Source organism: Schistocerca nitens, chromosome 12, assembly GCF_023898315.1.
Source record: "Schistocerca nitens isolate TAMUIC-IGC-003100 chromosome 12, iqSchNite1.1, whole genome shotgun sequence".
Taxonomy (NCBI): domain Eukaryota; kingdom Metazoa; phylum Arthropoda; class Insecta; order Orthoptera; family Acrididae; genus Schistocerca; species Schistocerca nitens.
In genome coordinates this window covers 109,076,457-109,103,114 of record NC_064625.1, presented here as the reverse complement: position 1 = coordinate 109,103,114, position 26,658 = coordinate 109,076,457, and the positions used below count along the sequence as shown (strand labels likewise).

General features: G+C 48.6%; 1 protein-coding gene across 1 annotated transcript in view; it reads right to left on the bottom strand.

The window, feature by feature from the left end:
* LOC126215169 (serine protease 33-like) overlaps nt 1–26,658 on the bottom strand; it is a 225,203-nt gene that overhangs the window by 117,873 nt on the left and 80,672 nt on the right. Inside the window, exon 2 of the mRNA XM_049941836.1 lies at nt 18,257–18,399. Coding sequence (XP_049797793.1) covers nt 18,257–18,399 — 143 coding nt within the window. The remainder of the gene's footprint in view (nt 1–18,256; nt 18,400–26,658) is intronic.

The following is a 26,658-nucleotide window of genomic DNA, read 5'->3' as shown; positions in this document are numbered from 1 at the left end:
GTTAGGTTTGAGTAGTTGTGAGTTCTAGGGGACTGATGACCTCAGGTATTAAGTCCCATAGTGCTCAGAGCCAATTGAACCAGCACTCACAGGGTGTTTTTGCTGATGTCTGACGAATGTGTAAAGGAGTGGAGAGTCAGATAATTACTTTTAAAAACACTTTCGATCGAAAACACATTGCCTACACATTGCTGTCTAGTGCCATTGTGTGGATACGGTACAATAAGGGAAGGATGTTGCTGAGCAGAGACGAATGGGAAATTGTTCTAGTGATGATGTGGCACACATTGGGAGAAATCCACCGACGTAAGCGATTTTGGCAGATTATGACCTGACGCCTGGGAACGAGCATCTCGGAAAAGCAAAGCTAGTCAGCTGTTCGCGTCCTGCTGTCCCGAGGGTCTACGGAAACAGCTGAAGGACGGTACAGCACGAGTAGGCGACAAGGTGTTGGGTGTTCATTTCGCATCACAGAATGTGCAGGTCGTTGGGCTGTCCAGTCTGTAAACCTGGACAGGAAGCAATTTGTGGCAAATCTGACACAAGCGACAGCGCTGGTGTGAGCACAAGTGTTTCAAAGAACACTGTTTGGCAGACATTGCTGACCATGCTGCTCCGCAGCAGCCCACTCCTACATGTTCCCATGTTAACACAGTGACATCGTCACTACTGCACTAGGTATGAGATCATTGTCAACAGAACTTGCATCAGTGGAAACCCCATCACTGGTCAGATTAATTACGTATTTTGTTACATAGTATCAATGGTTGTGTCTATATACACAGTCATCCAGGGCAAACAGCTTCTCAAAAAACGCACCATGCCATCGACAGAGACCAGTAGCCCTATTCTGTATTGTCCACACCGTTCGGCTCGATACGGTAGCCTTGGTAGTGACGTCATTTTCGGTCTGGTAGCCGCTATTGCTATTCTGCACGGTACTGAGGCCAGTTACCGTTGGGCCCGCCTGCCGATTTTTCGTCTTCTGCCATACACCGTGTCTCCCCACACTGTGATACCAGGAATAACACTGCTTTGCCTCTCCAAACCTGTGGAAGAGTACCTCTCTTCAGGTGGCCGCCTTACTCACCAGCGATGGTCATCCGATGTAATATAGAAGCGCAATTCATCGATGAACATAATACGACGTCATTCATCAGTAGTCCGTGTTTTCTGATCACGGCAGCACTCCAAACGCAACGTCTTTGTGTTGTGGTGTTAATGGCAGTCTACGCATGGACCATAATTCCACAGTCCAACTGTTGCTAGTCTCCAACCAGTGGTGCAGGATGACGCAGAATGTTGCAGGGAGTCCTCTGCTCTGGGATGCAAGGTGCAGATGACAAGGGCTTAAGATGTGCTTAACACATAGTATGGCATTGCTTCACTGTGATAGCTACCCTCACGTTCCTGTGCAATCCAACATTGGGCTACTGTCACATCCAAATGGCGCACAAATGCAGATATTGCAAGATTCGACGAGCCGGCCAAATGAAGACACACACTGAATAACTTGTCAAGCTTTCTTAGGTGCTGATGTGGCTGTCTCAGCTACAAATCATCTCTGGGTTCTTCACAGTGAAAATACATCAACTAACGCTGTTCACACCCCTTATACTAAGCGATGTAGCACGGTGGTTAGAACACCGAACTCCCATTGAGGAGGATGACGGTTCAAACCCACGTCGGGCCATCCTGATTTAGGTTTTCTGTGATTTCCCTAAATCGCTTCAGGCAAATCCGGGATGGTTCCTTTGAAAGAGCACGGCCGACTTCCTTCGCCATCCTGCGCTAATTTGATGGGACCAATGACCTCAGTGTTCGAACCCCTCCTCCCCTCCAAACCAGCCCACCAACCAATCAACCAATCACACCCCTTACAGACCCTAATGCGCCTGGTATCAACACTAAACAGGAACATCACTAACGCAATCTCGTGGACGTTGTGCCTGTCACTGACAATTACAACTTTAATCGTTTGCATCAGTAGTTTAGTGCACCAAGCACATCATAACCCTTTACATCGACGCCTGACATACGCAAAAAAGTAATGGCCCTCATGAAACATGATGGGTCATCACACACCATTGGTCAGGGAATAGCAGCGGCCTTAATGCGGAATTAATATCCTACATGCCATTAAAACCACAACACAAAGGGCTGCGTTTGGCGTGGTGTCATGACCGGAGAATATGGGCTGTTGATGAATGGTTCTGCACTATCCCAGATGACCCACGTCAGTGAGCGTGGTGGCCACCTCGGGTGAGGTCCCATTACTTAGAGTGTTTTATTGAAGTGGTTCAAATGGCTCTGAGCACTATGGTAGTTGTGCTGAGATCATCAGTCCCCTAGAACTTAGAACTACACTACTGGCCATTAAAACTGCTACACCAAGAAGAAATGCAGATGATAAACAGGTCTTCATTGGACAAATATATTATACTAGAACTGACATGTGATTACATTTTCACGCAATTTGGGTGCATACATCTTGAGAAATCAGTACGAAGAACAACCACCTCTGGCCGTAATAACGGCCTTGATACGCCTGGGCATTGAGTCAAACAGAGCTTGTATGGCGTGTACACGTACAGCTGCCCATGCAGCTTCAACACGATACCACAGTTCATCAAGAGTAGTGACTGGTGTATTGTGACGAGCCAGTTGCTCGGCCACCATTGACCAGACGTTTTCAATTGGTGAGAGATCTGGAGAATGTGCTGGCCAGGGCAGCAGTCGAACATTTTCTGTATCCATAAGGGCGCCCGTAGAGGACCTGCGACATGCGATCGTGCATTATCCTGTTGAAGTGTAGGGTTTCGCAGGGATCGAATGAAGGGTAGAGCCACGGGTCGTAACACATCTGAAATGTAACGCCCATTGTTCAAAGTGCCGTCAATGCGAACAAGAGATGACCTAGACGTGCAACCAATGGCACCCCATACCATCACGCCGGGTGATACGCCAGTATAGCGATGACGAATACACGCTTCCAATGTGCATTCACCGCGATGTCGCCAAACACGGATGCGACCATCGTGATGCTGTAAACAGAACCTGGATTCATTCGAAAAAATGACGTTTTGCCATTCGTGCACCCAGGTTCGTCGTTGAGTACACCATCGCAGGCGCTCCTGTCTGTGATGCAGCGTCAAGGGTAACCGCAGCCATGATCTCCGAGCTGATAGTCCATGTTGCTGCAAACGTCGTCGAACTGTTCGTGCAGCTGGTTGCCGTCTTGCAAACGTCCCCATCTGTTGACTCAGGGATCGAGACGTGGCTGCACGATCCGTTACAGCCGTGCGGATAAGATGCCTGTCATCTCGACTGCTAGTGATACTAGGCCGTTGGGATCCAGCACGGCGTTCCGTATTAACCCTCCTGAACCCACCGATTTCATATTGTGCTAACAGTCACTGCATCTCGACCAACGCGAGCAGCAATGTCGCGATGCGATAAACCGCAATCGCGATAGGGTTCAATCCGACCTTTATCAAAGTTGGAAACGTGATGGTACGTATTTCTCCTCCTTACACGAGGCGTCACAACAACGTTTCACCAGGCAACGCCGGTCAACTGCTGTTTGTGTATGAGAAATCGGTTGGAAACTTTCCTCATGTCAGCACGTTGTAGGTGTCGCCACCGGCGCCAACCCTGTGTGAATGCTCTGAGAAGCAAATCATTTGCATATCGCAGCATCATCTTCACATCACACACACTCATGCCCGAGGCAGGATTCGAACCTGCGACCGTAGCGGCCGCGCGGTTTCGGACTGTAGCGCCTAGAACAGCTCTGTCACACCGGCCGGCTGTTTCATTGGAGCACCGCGGTGTTACTCGTGGTGTCATTGTGTGGGCAGCCATCGGCTATCATTTCAGGTCACAGCTGGAAGTGACTGAGGGACCTCCAATGGCACAATCGCATATCGCAGACATCCTGCATTCTCATGTGTAAATGTTCAAGTGACAGTATCATGTAGCCATTTTTCAACAGAACAACGCTCGTTCACACACGGCACGTTTCTCTATGAACTGTCTGCATTATGTTCAGATAATTCCCTAGCCAGCAGAATCCCCAGATCTGTCCCCAATAGAACATATATGGGAGCAGCTGGGGTGGCAACACTGTCTTGGTGCCAGTCTCCAGGATATCAAGGAACAGTTACAATAGTTGTGGATCAGCTTGCCTCAAGAGAGAATACAACGGCTTTGTGATACAGTTCTCAACCGATTCAGTGCGCGCATCGAGGCAAGAGGGAGTGCAATGTCATGGTGGTAACTGCACTCATACTTCCAAGTTCTTCGTAATTTCAGTCGGTATTATAATCACAGAAATAAGATCACATACTTCATCACCGAAGAAGTTTTATTTCGTTTCCTTCTCCCCTTCCGGGTGCTTCACTTTTTTCATCAGGCAATGTATATTAAATGTGAGCCGTGGCGAGCTGGCGCCTGTGTAATTTTGTTCATGTATCGTTGGGGTCGAATGTGGTCGAGATAAGCTATCTTTGCTTTTCGCGCGTCTTATCTTCCGGGTTGGCCGGCGAAGCGAGGGGGTTGTTAGCCTTCGAGGGGTAACCCTCAGGATTTGGTGGCATTCGCGGGGAGACGAGTGTCAACGGCTGCCGAACGAGCGTGAAGTTGGTCGGGCGTTTTGGCGACATGGGCGGCTTGGAGATACAAGTTCTGTGACTTCGCTGAGAACAAAATTTGAAGCTAAGCGGTGAAGCTGTGGAACCCGCTCCCTCGTATTGTGAACGTGATTGAAGTAAGTGGTCGTAATTGTGTTTTGTTGACCGACGCACACAGAGCCATTTAAACTTCATTATTGTGGTGAGACTTTGATAGTCGAAAGAGTGTGGAAGAGTTCAGTTGGCCTACTTAAGTGGTGGCCGTTATCTGAAAGCTATCTCTGAACTTTTACTAGTGCTATGTTTTTCTTGCAAGCAAATTATATGTTGTCGTTTTCAAAGCCTGCACTTTATTAATACAGTTGTCCATGTGTAAAATGCTTAAGGTCAAAGTTGCTACTTCGTCAGTAGTGTAACATGTTCCTTTACACGCTTACCCATATATCGAGTCAAAGGTTCTACCGAGTGTTCAAATAACTTACGGGTTTGCTGCCGGGTGACGTCGTCGACCACCGCCGACATTTCGACAGGAGCACACCCTGCCATTCTCAAGGCACAACTGCAAGGAGGAAGCAATGTGCAAGGGAATTTAATACCTCGGTTCACAGAGGAGAAACAACGAAGATACCACACACAGAACAAGTAACCGCAGAGTCAACAAACTACCAAAGATAACCAACATCAGAAATATCGATAGCGACTATTAATAAACAGGAGGCGGATTCCAAGCAGCATTTAAACAAAATCCACCATCTCTGTTTATAAGGTTGCTTGATAGTTTGATTTCAACAGCTTCCTTAATAACACTATCCCAATATCTGGACGTGCAAGCCAGAATCTCCGTGTTGTCGTATTCCATAGGATGACCGGTGTCGAGGCAATGTTCTGCAATAGAGGATTTGCTCGGCTGTTGTAAGCGTGTGTGGCGCTTATGTTCAATACACCGGTGTTCCACAATCCTGATTGACCAATATATGACATGCCACAACTGCAAGGAATACGATAGACACCAGTCTTACGCAAACCAAGATCATCTTTTACGCACGCCAACAGGGCCTTAATCTTAGGAGGAGGTCGAAAAATACATTTCACATCATATTTCCCCAAAATACAGCCAATACTGTTGGAAATGCTTCCTGCGTAAGGCAAAAAGGCCGTAGACGTAGGTGCCACTGCGTTGCTATCAGCCGGCCGGTGTGGCCGTGCGGTTAACGGCGCTTCAGTCTGGAACCGCGTGATCGCTACGGTCGCAGGTTCCAATCCTGCCTCGGGCATGGATGTGTGTGATGTCCTTAGGTTAGTTAGGTTTAATTAGTTCTAAGTTCTAGGCGACTGATGACCTCAGAAGTTAAGTCCCATAGTGCTCAGAGCCATTTGAACCATTTGAGCCAACTGCGTTGCTATCGTCATTCACCCGTTGCACAGAAGGCTGATAGTGCAACGCACGTTTGATCTGCCTCTCACTATAACCATTCTGACGAAAGGTGACTTCGAGATGTGATAGCTCAGCTGCCAAACTTTCAGGGTCTGAGATAACGTGGGCCCTGTGAACCAACGTATGAAATACTCCTTCACGCTGAGCTGGACGGTGACAACTATCAGCTCGCAGATACAAGTCAGTGTGAGTAGGCTTCCTATAAACAGAATGTCTCAACGTACCATGTCTTCCTTCTGACCAACACATCAAGGAAGGGAAGGCATCCATTTTTTTTCCACCTCCATAGTGAATTGAATATTCGGGTGGATTTAATTCAGGTGTTCCAAAAACCGGTTTAAATTCTCACTACCATGAGGCCAAACAATAAAAGTATCTGAAAAAACACGCAGGTTTCAAGGTCGCTGACTCCAATGCACGATCGTCAAAGTCCTCCATAAACAAATTGGCTACAATAGGTGACAACGGGCTTCCCATTGCAACTCCATCAGTCTGTTCGTAGTAATGTCTATTGAATAATAAGTAAGTGGAAGTCAGCACATGTCGAAACAAATTTGTTAACTCGACGCCAAACTTAACCTCGATTAGCTGCAACGAATCAGAGAGAGGAACGCGAGTGAAAAGAGAAACCACATCAAAACTAACTAAAATACGAGGGCCGTTCAGAAAGTAACCTCCGGTTGATTTAAAAAAATACACCAAGTTAAATAAAAATATTTTAATATATACATCTTACAACTACATCTTTGCACTATTTTTCTACATAGTCTCCATAGCGATTGAGGCACTTATCGTATCTCTTCACAAGCTTTGAAATTCCTTCTGCATAAAAATCACCCGCTTGTGCCTGGAGCCAGCCTGTGACCGCATCTTTGAGCTCTTCGTCGTCATCAAACCGCTGTGACCCGAGCCATTTCTTCAAATGCATGAAGAGGTGATAATCACTTGGCGCCAGGTCTGGGCTGTAAGGTGGATGGTTGATAACGTCCCACTTGAAGGACTCAAGAAGGGCCGTTGTTCTGCGAGCAGAGTGAGGACGGGCGTTATCGTGCAAAAAAACGATACCGGAAGTCAGCATACCACGGCGTTTGTTCTGTATAGCCCGTCGTAACTTTTTTATTGTTTCACAGTACACGTCTTGAATAATGGTCGTACCACGTTCCATGAATTCAACCAACAACACCCCTTTGGCATCCCAAAACACCGTTGCCATCAGTTTTCTGGCAGAAAAATCTTGCGAAGCTTTTCTTGGTTTGGTAGGCGAATTTGAATGTGCCCACATCTTTGATTGTTCTTTTGTCTCAGGGTTCACGTACTTAAACCAGGTTTCGTCACCGGTCACGATTCTGTTTAACAATGGTTCTCCTTCGTCCTCATAACGTGACAGAAAGTCTAATGCAGAGGCCATTCTTTGAGTTTTGTGGTGGTCGGTAAGAATTTTGGGCACCCATCGTGCACAGAACTTACGGTAACCCAATCTTGCTGTCACTATCTCGTACAAGAGAGTCTTAGAAATCTGTGGAAAACCAGTAGACAACTCCGACATTGAGAAACGTCGATTTTCACGAACTTTTGCATCAACTGTCTGAACGAGTTCGTCAGTCACCAATGATGGTCTACCACTCCTCTCTTCATCATGAACGTTTTCTCGTCCACTTTTAAATAAACGTACCCATTCACGGACAACTCCTTCACTCATAACTCTTGGTCCGTACACGGCACAAAGCTCACGATGAATAGCTGCTGCAGAATATCCTTTGGCTGTAAAAAACCTTATGACAGCACGCACTTCACATTTGGCGGGGTTTTCTATTGCAGCACACATTTCAAACTGCCACAAAAACTAAACTAGCGCAGGTACGACGTTCACTCGACCACGGCTTGATGCCGACTGACCTGTTGAGTGCGTGAACGCACAGATGGCGTCGCTACTCCCCCCACAACCCGCACTGTGACCAATCGGAGGTTACTTTCTGAACCGCCCTCGTATCAGAGTCATTCAAACGCAATCCCTGCAGTCGACGTAAGAAATCTGCAGAGTTCTTAATGTTGTGTTCACACCTACCTACTAGTAGGCTCAACAAACTAGCAAGATGTTTAGCGACACGATATGTCGGAGCACCAATATTAGAAACAATAGGCCCCAACGGGACAGCCTCTTTATGGACGTTAGGGAGACCATATAATCTAGGTGGTACAGCACAGTACGAATTTAGACTCTTGATAGTCTAATGTGACAAAGAACTTTTCTTCAGGAGGTTATTAGTCTTTCTCTCAACACTTTTAATAGGGTCAGCACCGATTTTGCGATATGCCGAATCAGAAAGTAGACACTGCATCTTTTGAAAGTAATCATTCTTGTTCAACAAAACCGTGGCATTTCCCTTGTCCGAAGGTAAAATAACAATCTCAGGATCCATTCTGAGTGAACGTAAAGCAGCCGCCTCAACTGCTGTAATGTTACACTTGGGTGGACGGGCCCCAGTCAACACACGACACGCTTCCCTCCTAACCTCTTCCGCAGCCTCGGAACGTAGTTTATAAACAGCCTGTTCATTAGAACTAACATAATCAACGACTGGTAAACTCTTAGGCGTCGGTGCGAAATTCAAACCTTTCCCCAGCACAGACAAAGCTGCGTCGTCAAACGTTTTCTCCCTGAGATTGATCACAGAACGTCGAGAATTAAAATCAGAATTAGATACTGAGCCAAGGAAACGTTCAAACTTCGCCGAATGACGAGCAATTACAGACTGAAATTCCCAGTCAGACTTCCTCCTTGCAGTTGTGCCTTGAGAACGGCAGGATGTGCTCCTTACGAAATATCGGCGGTGGTCGAGGACGTCACCCGGCAGCAAAGTTATTTGAACATTCAATTCGCCGGGAAAAGTTAAGGTCTCACGTTCTGCCGAGTGTTTCTATATTTCAGAGTAATTGGAATGCCTTTGTATTTCACGTAAAAACCTTTGACTGTGCCAGCGCCTTGGCGGGGAGTGAAATGTCACCCGAGGTCTAGGCCTGGCAGTGTTTAAGAACATGGCCACTACCGGGAGTTGTTCACATACCGCCTTCCAGAGTTTAGTATGTATCTTCCTTCCGCCAGGGCGGGTTAAACTGGTAGATATATACATATATATTGTATGTAACCTGTTCTTATATAAACCTGTTTCCTTAAATATTACGGATTGGCAACTGGCTAAACCTTAATCTGCATAGCATCCGCTGAGTTCCTTGTGCAGCTCTTTCTAGTAATTTTTTTTATTAACACGGCGAGCACGTGAACATTTATTTTTAAACATCAGTGTTTCTGATGTAGGTCTTTATTTAAGTGGTTCTATCATGTTACGTAATTGGATCCTAGCTTGGCACAGGTGTTAAAGTGTCATTAAGTCACCCTTTACTGGTAATTCTTTTTATTAGATGTATTTTTAGTGAAATCCTATATGGGAGCTTGAAATTCTGAAAAAGTCAGTAATTCTATTTCTTTAATAAGAGACTGTTTATTTGAGTACCGAGTACTTTGGGTTTCTAACTGTATTTGCAAAGCTTTATCTTGTGGCTCGTCCACAATTTTTAATTGTCAAATTCCTTAAAAGACGTAATGTCAATAAACTGTCTTAATTATAAATTGTGACTACCAACTGTGGTGTCACCGCCAGACACCACACTTGCTACGTGGTAGCTTAAATCGGCCGCGGTCCATTAGTACATGTCGGACCCGCGTGTCGCCACTGTCAGGATCGCAGACCGAGCGCCACCACAAGGCAGGTCTCGAGAGACGTACTAGCACTCGCCCCAGTTGTACGACGACGTTGCTAGCGACTACACTGACGAAGCCTTTCTCTCATTTGCCGAGAGACAGTTAGAATAGCCTTCAGCTAAGTCCATGGCTACGACCTAGCAAGGCGCCATTTGTACCATTGCATGTATCTCAAGATAGTCTCACTTGTATCGTCAAGAATGCTGTATACCAAAGGACGATATAAAAGTTCTAGTAGCTACGTTCTTTTCTTTATCACATTCATTACGAATCCTGTTTCAGACCTCACTCTATCCTTCGTGAGTTAGCGCGTGCATCTTGGCCGCCTCTTTCAATTAGTGTACGTAGTGTTGGCAAGTCTGCCGACACCACAACACCAACCATGATTCCATTCCGCTTCGTCTTTTATGGTATGTACGATATGGTGAGTAAGTGTGGTACGATTATGGAAATCACGTACCAAAATGGTTTTAAAATACATTAAAAGACGCTTCTGATTGATACATTCAAAGTAACACATACTAAAAGCTGTCTGACAATGATAATGAGTAGTGAGGAAATTAAGACAAACACTGCACTGGATTACACCTCACGGTCAGTTGATGGGAGTGACCTGCATTTTGTATCAGTAGTGGGGAGAGGGAAAATGGACTGGTCGTTCGGGGGTAGTGAAAGTGTTTATGGCGATTCTTGTTTCAGGTGGGTTGGGTGGTCAGGTAAGTAGTATGGGGGAGGATGATTGGTAGAAAAACATGGGTAGGAACAGCTAGTGTGGTGGCCGAGCCAAGTTCAAAAGGAGGAAGAGAAGGGGAGTGGTGAGACGGGAGACCTGAAACTGGAAAGGGGTAGGGAGTAGGAAGGTCGAATCTTATCGGAGAGATAGATATCAGGGCGAGTTTAGTTGTCAGGGAGTGGAAGTCTGTTAAAAGTATGCTGGGACAGGATATGAAGAGCGTGGAAGTGTAGAGCGGATGGGCGCCGTGTACCAAGATTGGTATTTAGGGGCCGGGCGCTGTGGCCGAGCGGTTCTACGCGCTTCAGTGCGGAACCACGCGGCTCCCAAGGTCGCAGGTTCGAATCCTGCCTCGGGCATGGATGTGTGTGATGTCCTTAGGTTAGTTTGGTTTAAGTTCTAGGTGACTGATGACCTCAGTCCCATAGTGCTTAGAGGCATTTGAACCGTTTGGTAATTAGGGGGGAAACAGTGTGCTTATTGCAGTCGACTTACGGGAAGTGTAAGATACACAGAGGTGCTCAGTATGGGCGTGGAGGTGAGGAAAAGAAATCACCTGGTAAAGGATTGTTGCAGGGGAGGGTAAGCGGATTCGGAAAGCAAGGTGAAGTGCGTGGCGTTCAAGGATATCAAACACTGATAAAATTTTAGTGGAGCTGATATCCAGGCGACAGTTGCGCTGGAGAGGATAAGTCGAATCAAGGTTTAGTAGGAATGGTGCCTGCTTTAACAACTTTGTTCTGAACAGCCAGCATTTAAATACACTGCACAACAGAATTTAAAGATCATTTTTTCGAAACCTGGTAATTCTCTCCCACTGCGAGCTCTAAGTTTGAAATTTGGCTCAAACGCGCCTACAAGATTCCTCTGTAAACGTGCGAAAAGCTTGGCGCCATGCGACGTCGGCCCGGGCTCGGCGATGCTTCAAACAACAAGCAAGGTGTGGACGTATGAGAAAAACAACGCCAGAACCTGGAAGTTCATGTAAGGTGTAAGCTGGGCAGCATATTTCACCACAATTCAGTACAATGTCACTGTGGACATGTCACTCTATGGGAAAGATGTCACATTTTCTCTTACCCACATTTCAACCCTTACTTTGATGTGTGTGGGGTGGAGGTCTGAACCGCGACGTCCAGCGTCGAAACCACGACGCTTTCTGATGGTTGGCCGAGGAAAACATTTCAGACGCACCACCGCTGAGAATCAACACGAAAAGGCCTCCTGAAATGGCACGCAGGGCGTCAAAGAAAGCATCCCTTTCCTCAGAGCGTTGACTGCCACACGTTTTGCGGTCGAGGACGACTGTTTGCAGTGCAATGAGCAACACGACGACGTTCTTGACCAACTTTGACACTGCTGAGGCCACCGGACAGCTGAACCTTTCCCTGAGACGTGGGCCAGTAGCTCCACAGAACTTGGTGGCACTCCACTGAAGTGTAGTGTGACCGCATGTTTTCCTCTGGTGTACAGGATGGAACCACTAGCGACTGTTCAAAACAATTCGACGAAATCTGAAGGCGATCCGAAGCAGCAAACGGTGTTTATGCTTCTTCAGTCCTCCTGGTTCGCCCACTTCTGTGATGTGACCACGAGGATTCACATGCGTGAATAAAACGACAAAGGGTTCCTCTAACTTCTCCTAGCTCGGCAACAACTCCTTGGCGCCACCTGCCCGACTTCGTTGAGCATTTTAAAAATTTACCTGTACAGAGAAAACCTGTGACGAAGTCTTGAAGTCAGGTAACCACTTCGACACTCCTCTATTTCCACATGTCAACTAACTGGCGCAGACTGCCTGCAGCTGCCTAGGACTCTCGGTGCTTGTTTTCTCTGTACAGGAGCATTTTGAAGGTGCTCAACAAAGGCGGATGGGTGGCACCGAGGGTGTTGCCACTGAGGGGTGGGGGTCTCTTGGAGGGACACTTTGCCGTTTTCCTCACGCACATCTACGTCCGCTGCCTGCTTGGTTGATTCGGGGGCAAGGGACCAAACAGCGAGGTCGAAGGTGCTCAACAAAGGTGGATGGGTGGCACCGAGGGTGTTGCCACTGTGGGTGGGGGTGTCTTGGGGAGACGCTTTGCCGTTTTCCTCACGCACATCTACGTCCGCTGCCTGCTTGGTTGATTCGGGTGCAAGGGACCAAACAGCGAGGTCGAAGGTGCTCAACAAAGGTGGATGGGTGGCACCGAGGGTGTTGCCACTGCGGGGTGGGGGTGTCTTGGGGGGACGCTTTGCCATTTTCCTCACGCACATCTACGTCCGCTGCCTGCTTGGTTGATTCGGGGGCAAGGGACCAAACAGCGAGGTCGAAGGTGCTCAACAAAGGTGGATGGGTGGCACCGAGGGTGTTGCCACTGCGGGGTGGGGGTCTCTTGGGGGGACGCTTTGCCGTTTTCCTCACGCACATCTACGTCTGCTGCCTGCTTGGTTGATTCGGGGGCAAGGGACCAAACAGCGAGGTCGAAGGTGCTCAACAAAGGTGGATGGGTGGCACCGAGGGTGTTGCCACTGCGGGGTGGGGGTGTCTTGGGGGGACACTTTGCCGTTTTCCTCACGCACATCTACGTCCGCTGCCTGCTTGGTTGATTCGGGGGCAAGGGACCAAACAGCGAGGTCGAAGGTGCTCAACAAAGGTGGATGGGTGGCACCGAGGGTGTTGCCACTGCGGGGTGGGGGTCTCTTGGGGCGACACTTTGCCGTTTTCCTCACGCACATCTACGTCCGCTGCCTGCTTGGTTGATTCGGGGCCAAGGGACCAAACAGCGAGGTCGAAGGTGCTCAACAAAGGTGGATGGGTGGCACCGAGGGTGTTGCCACTGCGGGGTGGGGGTGTCTTGGGGGGACGCTTTGCCGTTTTCCTCATGCACATCTACGTCCGCTGCCTGCTTGGTTGATTCGGGGGCAAGGGACCAAACAGCGAGGTCGAAGGTGCTCAACAAAGGTGGATGGGTGGCACCGAGGGTGTTGCCACTGCGGGGTGGGGGTCTCTTGGGGCGACACTTTGCCGTTTTCCTCACGCACATCTACGTCCGCTGCCTGCATGGTTGATTCGGGGGCAAGGGACCAAACAGCGAGGTCGAAGGTGCTCAAAAAAGGTGGATGGGTGGCACCGAGGGTGTTGCCACTGCGGGGTGGGAGTGTCTTGGGGGGACACTTTGCCGTTTTCCTCACGCACATCTACGTCCGCTGCCTGCTTGGTTGATTCGGGGGCAAGGGACCAAAGAGCGAGGTCGAAGGTGCTCAACAAAGGTGGATGGGTGGCACCAAGGGTGTTGCCACTGCGTGGTGGGGGTCTCTTGGGGCGACACTTTGCCGTTTTCCTCACGCACATCTACGTCCGCTGCCTGCTTGGTTGATTCGGGGGCAAGGGACCAAACAGCGAGGTCGAAGGTGCTCCACAAAGGTGGATGTGTGGCACCGAGGGTGTTGCCACTGCGGGGTGGGGGTGTCTTGGGGGGACACTTTGCCGTTTTCCTCACGCACATCTACGTCCGCTGCCCGCTTGGTTGATTCGGGTGCAAGGGACCGAACAGCGAGGTCGAAGGTGCTCAACAAAGGTGGATGGGTGGCACCGAGGGTGTTGCCACTGCGGGGTGGGGGTCTCTTGGGGCGACACTTTGCCGTTTTCCTCACGCACATTACGTCCGCTGCCTGCTTGGTTGATTCGGGGGCAAGGGACCAAACAGCGAGGTCGAAGGTGCTCAACAAAGGTGGATGGGTGGCACCGAGGGTGTTGCCACTGCGGGGTGGGGGTGTCTTGGGGGGACGCTTTGCCGTTTTCCTCACGCACATCTACGTCCGCTGCCTGCTTGGTTGATTCGGGGGCAAGGGACCAAACAGCGAGGTCGAAGGTGCTCAACAAAGGTGGATGGGTGGCACCGAGGGTGTTGCCACTGCGGGGTGGGGGTGTCTTGGGGGGACGCTTTGCCATTTTCCTCACGCACATCTATGTCCGCTGCCTGCTTGGTTGATTCAGGGGCAAGGGACCAAACAGCGAGGTCGAAGGTGCTCAACAAAGGTGGATGGGTGGCACCGAGGGTGTTGCCACTGCGGGGTGGGGGTGTCTTGGGGGGACGCTTTGCCGTTTTCCTCACGCACATCTACGTCCGCTGCCTGCTTGGTTGATTCGGGGGCAAGGGATCAAACAGCGAGGTCGAAGGTGTTCAACAAAGGTGGATGGGTGGCACCGAGGGTGTTGCCACTGCGGGGTGGGGGTGTCTTGGGGGAACGCTTTGCCGTTTTCCTCACGCACATCTATGTCCGCTGCCTGCTTGGTTGATTCAGGGGCAAGGGACCAAACAGCGAGGTCGAAGGTGCTCAACAAAGGTGGATGGGTGGCACCGAGGGTGTTGCCACTGCGGGGTGGGGGTCTCTTGGGGCGACACTTTGCCGTTTCCCTCACGCACATCTAAGTCCGCTGTCTGCTTGGTTGATTCGGGGGCAAGGGACCAAACAGCGAGGTCGAAGGTGCTCAACAAAGGTGGATGGGTGGCACTGAGGGTGTTGCCACTGCAGGGTGGGGGTGTCTTGGGGGGACGCTTTGCCGTTTTCCTCACGCACATCTACGTCTGCTGCCTGCTTGGTTGATTCGGGGGCAAGGGACCAAACAGCGAGGTCGAAGGTGCTCAACAAAGGTGGATGGGTGGCACCGAGGGTGTTGCCACTGTGAGGTGGGGGTCTCTTGTGGGGACACTTTGCAGTTTTACTCATACACGTCTACGTCGGCTGCCTGCTTGGTAGATTCGGGGGCAGGGGACCAAACAGTGAGGTCACTGGTCCTATCGAATTAGGGGTCTGATATGCCCTTTGAAAGGAACCATCCCAGCACATACCTGAAGCGATTTAAGGAAATCACGGAAAACCTAAATCAGGATGGCTGGACATGGGTTTGAACTGTCGTCCTAACGAACGCAAGTCCAGTGTGCCAACCACTGTGCCACCTCGCTCGGTTGTGTCTATGTCACAACACCCTTCCCCTCCTGGATGACGCCACAGGAGGTTGTGAAAAGGGAGTCTTTGTTGCTTCGGATCGAGTTCAGACTTCGTCGAATGGTTTTGAACAGTCCCTAGTGGTTTCACCTTGTACACCAGAGCAAGAATTCGGTCGTGCTACACTACAAAGGCCTGTGATCACATTCAGTAGGGTTAGAGACACACAATATACTTAGAGAAGGGGTCTATTGTCCGTCGGGTGTCAGCAACGTCAAAGTTGGTAAAGAATGTCAACCTATTGCTCACTGAACTGCGAACAGTCTTTTTCGACCCGGAAATGTGTGAGAAGCGATGACCCACGAGAAGGGTTGGTTTCTTTGATGTTCTTCATGGCGCTTCCTGTCGGGCTTTTCCTGTCGATTCCGAGCGTCGATGTGTCTGAAATGTTTCGCTAGGTCTCTTATAAAAAAAATCGCGTCATTTAAACGCTGGGCGTCACGGTTACGACGGCCACCACAGAAGCGTCAAAGTAAGGGCTGAAATGTGGACAAGAGAGGGTGTGACGACCTTCCCATCGTGTGATCCGTCCACGGTGGCGTGGCAGAATTTGATGAAATTTGGTGCCATGGTGACATCGTTAGCCCACCGCACATCTCACATGAACTTCTGAACTATGGCCTTTTTCTTCGCCTGTGTCGACACCTTACTGTTTGAAGCGTCGCCCATCGCGATGCTGACGTCAAAGGGCGCCATGTTTTTGCAGTAATACACAAAAAGGTTGTACGAACCTTGAAAGGTCTCTGTTGGATTCCTTTCATGTTAATTTCTTAAATCTGTTGTCATTTACGGCATAAATTCCTCTTCTAAATTTACTGTGGTATTTCTGACTATCTGGGAGGAGACTGAGCAGTAAAACGTGTTACTTTTACACATAAACAAGAACGATTTGTCACACTACTACACTTTAAAACACAGTTTATATGTAATTCATGTCGCACAGTCTCATACGGAATCTACATCCGCTTTCTTTTATATACTGTATATGATAAGATACTGTCATCCCCCTTCCCTTCTGTGTGAGAGGATGAATGAGCAAATGTGTTTCTAGTTGCATGCTTGAGGGTAGCAGACAAGCCTGTCTGCTAGAGAACTGTAGGACCAACGTCGGAACAGGTAGCTACGCTTTCTAAAAGCAGAGAGGTTTCTATTCTTAGTATGGTCCTGGCCGTCCCTTGTCATGTTGGTATAGGAAGCTGCCCCTCTGGCCACTTCCGTTTGTATTTGTGAGCCACCCTCAGGAAGCACGCTCGGTAGGAGCGCAGGGCAGTCTGTCCGTGGCGAGCGTCTGAAGTGGTAAGATCTCCGGCTAAGCGCGTGTCTGCTAAGTCCGCAGGACAATGGATTTCTTAAGTTCAGCCTAACTGAAAATTTAATCACCTTTATTTCAGGTTTAGCTCTAAAATATTCTCGTGTGAAGTTCAGATTATTTTCCGGTAGTTGCTTTGTCACTACTTTGTGAGTAAAGTGGAACCACGTGTTGATCAGTAACTCTAAGTTCATCAATCTTAAATGCGAATGTGCGTGAGATTATAACGTCTCGTCTTGACAATAATTTTCAATATAGCAACATTTCTTTACGTTCGACCCACATGGGGTGTACATTGTGAAACCAGTACCACGTGCTCATACAATTGTTTGACCCATCAGGTTAATAGTAAGACGATAGTAACCAGTTCGAGGTTTTTCTTTTGTAAATTGCTTTTCGATCTAATTTATTTTAATTATCAAAATTATTGTGGAGTTACACTCTTTGTGTAAACCAAGTTGACCACGTGAAGCATGTGGTGTAATCATCAAAGTAGCCCTCAGCTATTCTTTTCGGGAAGATTTCACAAAGAGTTAATATGAATTTAGTATACCAGTGTGTGGTTATTACATGACGGACAGGATTCTGCTACGAACGTAACTTCTTTGGGTGAAAATTGAATCGGTTGGTAGTGGTTAATTTTCTGTTGCATATGTTTCAACGTTCTTTGTGTGTTGTTTTATGAATGCAGTGTTGTATGCAGTCTCCCAATCTTGGCTCCATATTTGATGTGTTCCGTAAGATTACAATCTCACATTTTCACAATCCTAAATAAGGCACCAGTTTAGTTAGGAATCAAGTTTAATATGCTGAAATTTCAATGATCAATGTTAAAATAAATTTCCAAATATAAACTGATTTATTTCTTTTTATTTAAATTCTCATATATATATATAATCACCGGTTGTCGTATGACTATTAAAAGATTATAATTAATGTTAGTCTGGTTGGGAATTTGGTAAGCTAGATTGGATACCTGGTGAAACAGTTGCTCAATAATGCAAGGTTAACTTCCCCAGACAGCTCACACCTTTTAACCCACTTTTATGGTCTTGACTATCACCACCGCTTACACCACAAATAAAGCAACAACGTTACAACCTATGAGCCAAATTTCAAGCTTATGCGTCGCATAGGGAGACGCGAGGTCCGAAAAAGTGCTCCTTTAAATGTGTTGGGCAGTGTAAAAGCAAATGGACCGCTATATTCGATTGCGTTTCGTATTTTCGACGAGGTCCGAAAAAGTGATCCTTTAAATGTGTTGGGCAGTGTAAAAGCAAATGGACCTCTATATTCGATTGCGTTTCGTGTTTTCGACTTGGTACGAGCGAATGATACTCCTAAAAATGAGATTGAAGTCTCCAGAAGAACACTTGATGAAGTCAGCGAGGCCTACCTGCCAGGGCCACGCCCCCTTGGCGCTCTCGCGCCCGTTGATGATTCTGCCGCTGCCGGTGGCCGACCCACGGCCTTCTGCCAGCGACACCTCGGCTTCCCTCGGCTGTCTCCGCCTTCCTTCGGCGCCGGCCACTCCACAACCTGCAACACATTGCAATCGTACTGAGTAAGAACATCTGTGGAGTGAGTATTTTTAGTGGCCAGGGAAATTACGAAGGCAGTCCTACAGTGTTCAATTTTAGGTCCACTCCTATTCCTTACGTGTATGAATGACCTACCATTTAATATTCATGAGGCAAAATCGGTACTTTTTGCAGTTGATATTAGTGTTACAATTCCAATAAACTAAATTTTGACAAGACACTCCGTATTCAGTTCTGTAGAACAAAGTCATACCAGCGAATTCAACAGGCACGTCAAACGCTGTCAATGCTCAAGAGACCTAAAACCCAACATGTCAGATGTGCATATTTTTTAGACAAATGGGGAAAGCAATCACCCCCACTTTTTCATTGCTCAGAATCACCCTCTGCCTCTGCCAGGCATTTAAGTGTGATTTTTAGAGTATCCATTTAGATAGTAGATGAAGTACAAAAAGATAATGGATATAAAAAATTTGGCAATCCATTAAGATATCGATGATGCAAACATAACCGACTCCGCTCTAGATGGCCAACAAAAACAACAGCGAGGGTCGCTGTGGAAGACGAGTTCAGTATAACAGACACGACAACAAAAAAATAATATGCCATCTGTCACCAAAAAACCACTGCGATTTTTAATGCCAAGCGAAACATGGTCAATGCTCAAGAGAATTAGGACCCAAAACGTCAGATGCGCATATTTTTAGATAAATGGGGAAATCAGCCATCCCCACTTTGTAACTCCCGAGAACCACACAAAATCGAACACATCACAGAAGAATACTCCACAAGATCATACGGTGTTAGACCAGGAGACTCCAAAGTCGACTGACTACATAAATAGTCTACATGTTTTGTTACAAGATTTTATACTGTAATTATTATGCTCTACAGCCTTCGCATTTTTAATATGTCAAAAAGTCATACGATAGTAAATAAATAAAACAGAATACTACCAACCACTGATGTAGCACTTGGACAGGAGCCAGTAAACAGGATCAAACGTTACAAATTTTTGGGTGTATGTATTGATCAAAAACTGAACTGGAAGAAGCATCTTTCTGTGCTGCTCGGACAGTTAAGTACAGCTATTTTTACTCTTCGTGTAACGCAGAAGAAACAGCTTCCTACCATCTTCTGAATATTTCCACCAAATAACGTCTTAGGAAATAATTTTACTGGTAATTCATCACTTACAAAGCAATGATTACACAAGAGAGCTGTAATAATAATATCTGATGTTTACACAAAGCCATCTCGTTGAACGTTTTGAAGCAGTTATGCATTTGATACGAACCTTCACAGTACATACACTACGTCATTGAAAGTATCTATACATCTATTAGTGAACATTGATAGGGGTTGTCTCCAGCCGCCGGCCGAAGTGGCCGTGCGGTTCTAGGCGCTGCAGTCTGGAACCGCGAGACCGCTACGGTCGCAGGTTCGAATCCTGCCTCGGGCATGGATGTGTGTGATGTCCTTAGGTTAGTTAGGTTTAAGTAGTTCTAAGTTCTAGGGGACTAATGACCTCAGAAGTTGAGTCCCATAGTGCTCAGAGCCATTTCAACCATTTTGTCCCCAGCCTTCGCCTTTAAGACAGTTTGAAATCTAGAATGAGATTTTCACTCTGCAGCGGAGTGTGCGCTGATATGAAACTTCCTGGCAGATTAAAACTGTGTGCCGGACCGAGACTCGAACTCGGGACCTTTGTCTTTCACGGGAAAGTGACTGAGCTACCCAAGCACGACTCAAGACCCGTCCTCACAACTTTAATTCTGCCAGTACCTCGTCTCCTACTTTCCAAACTTCACAGAGTTTTAATCTGCGAGGAAGTTTTGGCATCTTACTACTCTGTTAATCCTTGTCAAGCCGAATAATTGCCTGCGTAGGGGCCACAGGTGGACCAGTGAACCGCCACTGCTGAACTATACTATTGAAGTCAAATTGCTGGAAACAGTTTTTACTGTAAGTTGTCTAGGAGCAACTATCTAGAGCGACATTAAGTGGAATGAGCATATGAAACAAATAGTAGGAAAAGGAGACATAAACTGAGATTGATACGAATCATCTTAAGGAAACGTAACTCAGCTACGGAGAAAGTTGCTTACATGGCGCTTGTTGACCGATTCTTCAGAATTGTTCATTAATCTGGGATCATTACCAGGTAGGACTGATACAAGAACAGAGAGAGAGAGAGAGAGAGAGAGAGAGAGAGAATATCCAACGAAGAGCGGCGTGTTTCGTCACGGGATCGTTTGGTCGGCGCGAGAGCGTTACAGAGGTGCTCAACAAACTCCAGTAGCAGACTTTAAAAGGGAGGCGTCCTTCATCACGGAGAATTTACTATTGAAATTTTGAGAGAACATTTTCCTGTAAGAATCGCGCAACATATTACTTCCTTTCACATACACCCCACGAAATGACCACGACGAGAAAATGCGAGGAATTAGGCTGTTCGTGAGAGGATGTGGATACAAGAGGACGGCGCGCCACCTCACTTCTGTGTGGATGTACGAGGGCCGTTCAGAAAGTAACCTCCGGTTGATTTAAAAAAATACACCAAGTTAAATAAAAATATTTTAATATATACATCTTACAAATACATCTTTGCACTATTCTTCTACATAGTCTCCATAGCGATTGAGGCACTTATCGTATCTCTTCACAAGCTTTGAAATTCCTTCTGCATAAAAATCACCCGCTTGTGCCTGGAGCCAGCCTGTGACCGTATCTTTGAGCTCTTCGACTTCATCAAACCGCTGTGACCCAAGCCATTTCTTCAAATGCATGAAGAGGTGATAATCACTTGGCGCCAGGTCTGGGCTGTAAGGTGGATGGTTGATAACGTCCCACTTGAAGGACTCAAGAAGGGCCGTTGTTCTGCGAGCAGAGTGAGGACGGGCGTTATCGTGCAAAAAAACGATACCGGAAGTCAACATACCACGGCGTTTGTTCTGTATAGCCCGTCGTAACTTTTTTATTGTTTCACAGTACACGTCTTGATTAATGGTCGTACCACGTTCCATGAATTCAACCAACAACACCCCTTTGGCATCCCAAAACACCGTTGCCATCAGTTTTCTGGCAGAAAAATCTTGCGAGGCTTTTCTTTGTTTGGTAGGCGAATTTGAATGTGCCCACATCTTTGATTGTTCTTTTGTCTCAGGGTTCACGTACTTAATCCAGGTTTCGTCACCGGTCACGATTCTGTTTAACAATGGTTCTCCTTCGTCCTCATAACGTGACAGAAAGTCTAATGCAGAGGCCATTCTTTGAGTTTTGTGGTGGTCGGTAAGAATTTTGGGCACCCATCGTGCACAGAACTTACGGTAACCCAATCTTGCTGTCACTATCTCGTACAAGAGAGTCTTAGAAATCTGTGGAAAACCGGTAGACAACTCCGACATTGAGAAACGTCGATTTTCACGAACTTTTGCATCAACTGTCTGAACGAGTTCGTCAGTCACCAATGATGGTCTACCACTCCTCTCTTCATCATGAACGTTTTCTCGTCCACTTTTAAATAAAGGTACCCATTCACGGACAACTCCTTCACTCATAACTCTTGGTCCGTACACGGCACAAAGCTCACGATGAATAGCTGCTGCAGAATATCCTTTGGCTGTAAAAAACCTCATGACAGCACGCACTTCACATTTGGCGGGGTTTTCTATTGCAGCACACATTTAAAACTGCCACAAAAACTAAACTAGCGCAGGTACGACGTTCACTCGACCACGGCTTGATGCCGACTGACCTGTTGAGTGCGTGAACGCACAGATGGCGTCGCTACTCCCCCCACAACCCGCACTGTGACAAATCGGAGGTTACTTTCTGAACCGCCCTCGTATTTCCTGCCCGCTGGATTGGAAGGGAAGATCCTATTCCATGGCCTGCAGGGTCGCCTGACGTCAACCCCCCTTATTTTTTCCTATGGGGATATCTAAGTCACTTGTCTATGAGACCCGTCCTACATGAAATTAATTGTCACAATTGTACCTGCCTGTGTCTAAGCCGCTGCAGTCATGGACTGTGCGGCTGGTCCCGGTGGAGGTTCGAGTCCTCCCTCGGGCATGGGTGTATGTGTGTTTGTCCTTAGGATAATTTAGGTTCAGTAGTGTGTAAGCTTAGGGACTGGTGACCTTCGCAGTTAAGTCCCATAAGGTTTCACACACATTTGGACATTTTTTTTGTAGCTGCCTGTGATGTGATTCGAAACACGTAAGAGATATTTGTTAGGGTGGGTAAGAAACTTGTTGGCCGGTGTCACGCTTGCAATGAGGCTGATGGCTGTCAGTTTCAGCACATTTTGTGTGATACAGTACAAGTGGTATGTCAGTTCTGGCAGTGATGGAATATGCAGTTAATTGTAACTTACATAATTAAAAAAGTACACACTAATGTGATTTTATCCCTATTATCTCCTTACGCTGGCTTCTCAGACCCCAGGTTCCATAACTCAAATAGTTCAGTGGAGCATCCTCTGTGTCCTGTTAAATTTTTGCTCGCTGTTACGGAAACACGCAGTATACCCTCTACTGCTGGTGCTGCTACATGTAGTCTGAGTGGTTATCGCACGTTGACGTCGAACACAGGCGGTGGTCACGTTAATGAGTCTGGACCGTGTATCTTTCCGGTCTGTGCCCACATCTCCTCATCACTATACTCCAGTTTGCGGTCGGAGGAAAGTAATACGGCGTCCCTTAGTCGGGCGCTCGGCTGACCTCGGTGTAGGCCGCGAGGAGACCGCAGGGCACTTTCTCCGGCGTTCCTCCGCAGCCGGCCGCAACTCCACCGCGGCGTGACGGCAACCTGTCGCGGTCCGCCACTGTCGCCGCAAACAATGGGCAGTGAAAACAAAAGACAGTCAGTCCGGGCGGCGCTGGCGGCTAGCGAGGTCGGCCAGTGAAAACTGCATACCGCGCGCACCTGTTCTCAGGGACGAGAGGCTCCGTGTCGTGGTGCGGTCACTCGGACCGTGCTTGCTACAAAGGAAAGTCTGTTTTTAACTTTTTTTCACTTTGGCGTCAAAACGACTATTCGCCAGGGACAGGGAAAAGCCGGCCAGTTAAAACAGATACCTATATTTTAGTTCCGAATAACCGATATCTTTCGGTACCTGTTTCGTCTCGGTTATAACAGCTGTCTTTTTTATTTTTTACTAATAACCGGGTAAAAAACCGAAATATCGAAACTTCCTGGCAGATTAAAACTGTGTGCCGGCCGAGACTCGAACTCGGGACCTCTGCCTTTCGCGGGCAAGTGCTCTATCAACTGAGCTACCCAAGGACGACTCACGCCCCGTCCTCACAGCTTTACTTCTCTCAGTACCTCGTCTCCTACCTTCCAAACTTAACAGAAGCTCTCCTGCGAACCTTGCAGAACTAGCACTCCTGAAAGAAAGGATATTGCGAAGACATGGCTTAGCCACAGCGCGGGGGATGTTTCCAGAATGAAATTTTGACTCTGCAGCGGAGTGTTCGCTGATATGAAACTTCCTGGCAGATTAAAACTGTGTGCCGGACCGAGACTCGAACTCGGGACCTTTGCCTTTCGCGGGCAAGTGCTCTAGGAGAGCTTCTGTTAAGTTTGGAAGGTAGGAGACGAGGTACTGGCAGAAGTAAAGCTGTGAGGACGGGGCGTGAGTCGTCTTGGGTAGCTCAGTTGGTTAGAGCACTTGCCCGCGAAAGGCAAAGGTCCCGAGTTTGAGTCTCGGTCCGGCACATAGTTTTAATCCCCCCTGCGGGTCCGGGGTAAGAATAGGCCCGAGGTATTCCTGCCTGTCGTAAGAGGCGACTAAAAGGAGTTTCAACCGTTTCGGCCTTCCATGTGATGGTCCCCCTTGGGGTTTGACCTCCATTTTTCAAAATTCTACAGAAGTACGAGCCTTTTGGGGAAGGACACCTTACGTGGTGTACCACTGGTCCTAAGTGCACTAAGACCTTGGCACTCAGCATTGCACCGGCGTTGTAACCATACCCACTATTCTTCAAATTGGGCCTAAACGCCTGATGGGTTGTCCAAGTTACGACCATAGTGCATCTCCGTCTGCACCAGCGATCATGATGGACTTTCCATGGCACCAGAAATCCAGCACGGTAGCCAGCCCGTTGTGGTGGGGTCGTCAAGTACCCTCTAGGTTGTAGCCCCCTGACAACACAGGGATCGTACTGCCGATACCTGAGCTGCACCCTCTCCACGTCGGCCAAGGAGTAGATGCCCGTCTCCTTGGGGCATGAGGACTCCCGGCAATGGTCATCCTGCCAGGTGGCCCTTGCTGCGGCTGGGTGGCGCCCATGGGGAGAGCCCCTGGTCGGAGTGGGTGGTATCGGGGCGGACGTTTCGCAGATGAAACGTCAACATGTATCAGGTCGCTCTGCGGCCGAGTCTTTCAAAAGAAAAGGTACCGGTTCTAGTTCTGGTTCTCCTGCCCTTTCCCCCTTGGCCACTCCATGGGAGGAGGGACAGGCCCGCCGGCTTGGGGCGAAGTACTTCCCCCACTATTTGGTCTGTTCTCGAACCGATGGGGGGACATTCGCCACCTCCAAGCCCATGTTCTTTGTTCAGCACATTGAGGACATCTTCGGGGAAATCGAGGCTCTCAGCAAGATGCGTTCAGGGTCCGTTCTTATCAACACCACCTCCGCCGCACAGTCGGCGGCGCTCCAGGCGTGCGACCGCCTAGGGGACATCCCAATATCCATTGTCCCACATCTGGCACTAAATAGAACGCAGGGGGTTATTTTTCATCGTGACCTCCTGCTACAATCTGATGAGGAGCTCAGGGCCAACCTGGAGCGCCGAGGCGTGCATTTCGTCCGGCGAGTCCAGCGCGGCCCCAAAGACCGTCGCATCGACACCGGGGCCTTTATCCTCGCCTTCGAGGGGGCGTTCTCCCGGAGAAGGTAAAGGTGATGTGCTACCGGTGTGACGTGCGACCTTACGTCCTGCCTCCTATGCGCTGTTTTAGGTGTTTGCGCTTTGGGCACATGTCGTCACGGTGTGAGGCTGAGCCCCTTTGTGGCGATTGTGGACGTCCTCTTCGTGAGGAACATACATGCACCCCACCACCTCGGTGCATTAATTGTCCTGGCGTCCACTCGCCTAGATCCTCAGACTGCCCCGCATATCAGAAGGAGAAGAAGATACAAGAAATCAAAACTTTGGATCGGCTCTCTTATTCTGAGGCCAGGAAGAAGTATGACTGCCTCCATCCCGTGCCATTGACCACTTCGTTTGCCTCAGTTGTGTCCGCTCCTTCTGCGGTATCCTCACCCCTATCCTGTCACCCCTCCGCCTCCTCCGCCCATCAGGGGGCTCTGCCTCCGCCTCCCAAATCCCTCCCTTCCAAATCCTCCTCCCCTGTGGCCCCCACCCCCTCTGCCCCAGGGGCCACCCTTCTTCCTCCTCCTGCCCCCACGCCACCTGAGAAGCGATCCTCTTCTCAGGCGTCCATCGGGGAAACGTTCCGGACCCCAGCTTCCGAGGTCCGGCGTTCCAAAACGGACCCCGCGCGTGAGGACCTTCTTCGGGTCCAGCCCACCATCCCTGTGCCTCCTCGGCCTTCCAAGAAGGCCTCCAAGAAGAAGTTTCTATCCCCTTCTCCACCCCGGCGCGTTTCGTCTGACGCTCCATCCATGAGTCGCTGCTCCCGGCCGTCCTCAGTTTCGCCGGGACGCTCTGCTGCCAGGCGCTCAGCTGGCCTTTCGTCGGCAAACGATGCTGCCCCTCCTACACAACCAGGGACAGCGGCCGCAGCTGGCGACGAGTTGATGGAACCGGATCCGCCTCCCGTCGGTTGTAGCGTTGTTCCCTCGCAACCTGGCCCTCCGCGGCCGTCGAGGTGACCAGCTCTTCCCCCGTCTCGTTCCCCCAACTTTTTGACTAGCGATGGCCTTGTTTCATTGGAACATAAGAGGTATTCGATCTACTCGGGAGGAATTACAACTGCTCCTCCGCCTGCACTGTCCGCTCGTCCTTGGTCTCCAGGAAACCAAGTTGCGCCCGGCTGACCGTATTGCCTTTACCCACTATACCTCGGAGCGGTATGACCTCACCCCTGTGGACGGTGTCCCAGCTCATGGTGGGGTCATGTTGCTCGTTCGGGACGATGTCTATTACCATCCCATCCCATTGACCACCCCACTCCAAGCAATAGCTGTCCGCATTACTCTTTCTGCTTTTACTTTTTCAGTTTGTACCATCTACACTCCACCGTCATCTGCTGTTAGTCGGGCTGACATGATGCACCTGATCG